This window comes from Silene latifolia, chromosome 6, assembly GCF_048544455.1.
Source record: "Silene latifolia isolate original U9 population chromosome 6, ASM4854445v1, whole genome shotgun sequence".
Classification (NCBI taxonomy): Eukaryota; Viridiplantae; Streptophyta; class Magnoliopsida; order Caryophyllales; family Caryophyllaceae; genus Silene; species Silene latifolia.
Window position 1 is genome coordinate 22,713,025 of NC_133531.1, and position 2,378 is coordinate 22,715,402.

The 2,378-nt window shown below is 32.9% G+C and overlaps 1 protein-coding gene across 1 annotated transcript; it reads right to left on the reverse strand.

Moving 5' to 3' along the window:
- Nucleotides 1-337: 337 nt before the first annotated feature.
- Nucleotides 338-1,621, reverse strand: LOC141587765 (F-box/kelch-repeat protein At3g23880-like). Its single transcript, XM_074409234.1, has one exon. It carries the CDS (start codon nt 1,619-1,621, stop codon nt 338-340), a length of 1,284 nt encoding a protein of 427 aa, XP_074265335.1.
- Between the last annotated feature and the right edge of the window lie 757 nt (nt 1,622-2,378).

Consider the following 2,378-nt stretch of genomic DNA (forward strand, 5'->3'; position numbering starts at 1 on the left):
TTGAGATTTTGACGTTGGAGCTCAGTAAATAAGAACAGAACAATTCCGATTTAGCTACGAGTATTTTCAGCTATCATCCCAATTCGTGTTTTAAAGTTTATTGAACAATGAATTGGATTCACTCACTAGTTCGACGAAATTAGGTCAACTGCAGTAAAATAGCAAAATCAAATCAGAACAAAAATGACATAAACCAAGCTATATTGAATTATTCTGGCTAATTGAAGAGCTAAAAGAACAGACGAGTAACAATTCATGTATCCGACCTTTACCAGTACACGGTCTTCCCAAAACCATCCATAATTGTGATATGAGTAGTGGTTATATATTCTCTTAATCAAGGGACCGACGCCATGTCCTCAGCCCCGTATCCTTTCCACAATAACAAGCTCTCCATATACATTCCCAAATCCAAAAAGTTATACCTAGATTTTCCGAGCTCTGTCACTAGTCCAGTAGCAATATTATAAGAATTCTTCCCAAAAAAGAAACAGCTATCTCCATCACTCTCATAATAGAGTAATGGTGATAGTGGTGAACATGAATAAGAGAGACGGAAAAACTTATAAGCATGACTTGTCGAATGTCCTGAAAACCAATTAGTCCATACCCCCTTCCCGCTCCCCTGCTCCAACACCCATATTCCCGATCTTTTTTTAGTAATACTAAAAATTGCCAGCGACTCCCCAAGAATAAACAAAAACCTCAAATATGACCTGCTTGCCTCCTTCGTTTCCTGCGGAATTTCCAAAAGGGTGAATCTTTCCGAATCAAAGTTGAAAGAAACAAGATAATTTTGTCGACTGAGGGTATAAACCGCGAGATGAGATCCACGCAGATCCATTCCAAACCAATATACAGCGCCTTGAAAATAAAAAGCAGCTTTTTGCTTATAAAACCTTGCTGTAAACATAAGCTCCACGTAGCTACTGATGACATCGAGACAATTATTTCTAACACTCCATGTTTTTTCACGGAGGGTATAAACCGCGACATGAATCTTTGATTGCTTACTTAGCATTGCCACAATTTTATAGTCCTTACAGCGAGGGGAAAATCCAAGTAAACACTTGGCATCAACAAGCGGGCAAGTTGGAATTAACAACGATTTGCGAATAGAAGGGTTCCACAGTCTCATCTCTGTTTTAAAATTAGGGTAATGAACGTAGCGGTTCAATAACAGCAATTCATTACATCTCCCTATTAGATCGTATGAATCGGTACTCTTGAAAATATGAGCAGTTTCTTCAAGAGTCTTGCCCTGACGAATTGTCAGGGCAGATCCTTTTGTCCCGTATTCTCCTAAGCTCTCGAGGGCAACGATTTTAGTTTCATTGGAATCAATTTTGCATACTTTAAGATTCGTGTAAGCAAAGTCGGGGTGATCAATGATGGAGCACCAAGATTTACAGACGCACCTGAATCTTAAGAGTGTTTTCACCGGTAAATTTATTATAATAGAAGCCCACAGATCGGGGGGTAAGTACTTTAATTTGGAACCGTGGCAAATGTTTGATGCTGTTGATGATGATGATGATGATTGTGCGTTCTTTCCGCTCTTTTCGCTTTCGCCATTGTATTTCGGTTCAGCCTTAACACACATGAGATTGATCATTGGCATAGTTAAATTAGGAGTTTAATCAATGAACCTAACACATCAATATATAAGTAAAATATTTATACTAAAAAAAAATAGAAATAAAATATTTTTGATTCCCAATTGTTTTAGAAGACTTAACAGAAAGCAAAGAACTATTAGAAGATAAAAGTATACGGTTCTTATGGTTAAGGGACTCTCTTATTCTATCCACCAAAAAATTGTTGTAAGAAGAATTTACATAAAGATATAATCCTCTATCTACTAAAAGAATAGGCGATGTCTATTATTTTCCCGCCAAAAAACATATTTTCAAAAAAGAAAACTAACAATTACAATATAATTCATATATTATATTTTCATTAAAATTAATCTTTTAATCAAATTATATTATTTTCATTAAACTCTAAATTATAATATTTTAACTAAAAATAAAATAAAATAAAATTGATAAAAAAAAACTATAAATTGTTAAATCTTTTATTGATCCTATTATTAGATGATGAGTTGATCCATATTTTGTATAAGAAAAACTAGAAACCGTTGTTATTGCTTTTTGTGGCAAAAAAAATTGAAAAAAAATATAAATTGAAACTCATTAACTTTATGCTATAAAAATATTTTCATCAAAATATATTTCAACTCATTAGTCAAATTCTTTTAACTAATATTTAGTTTTAGATTTTATTTATTAGAGCAAAATACAATGAAGGGAGATGTAAACGATTATAAGATATCAATATTATATAAGTAATTTTATAAAAAAATATTAAAACTTAAA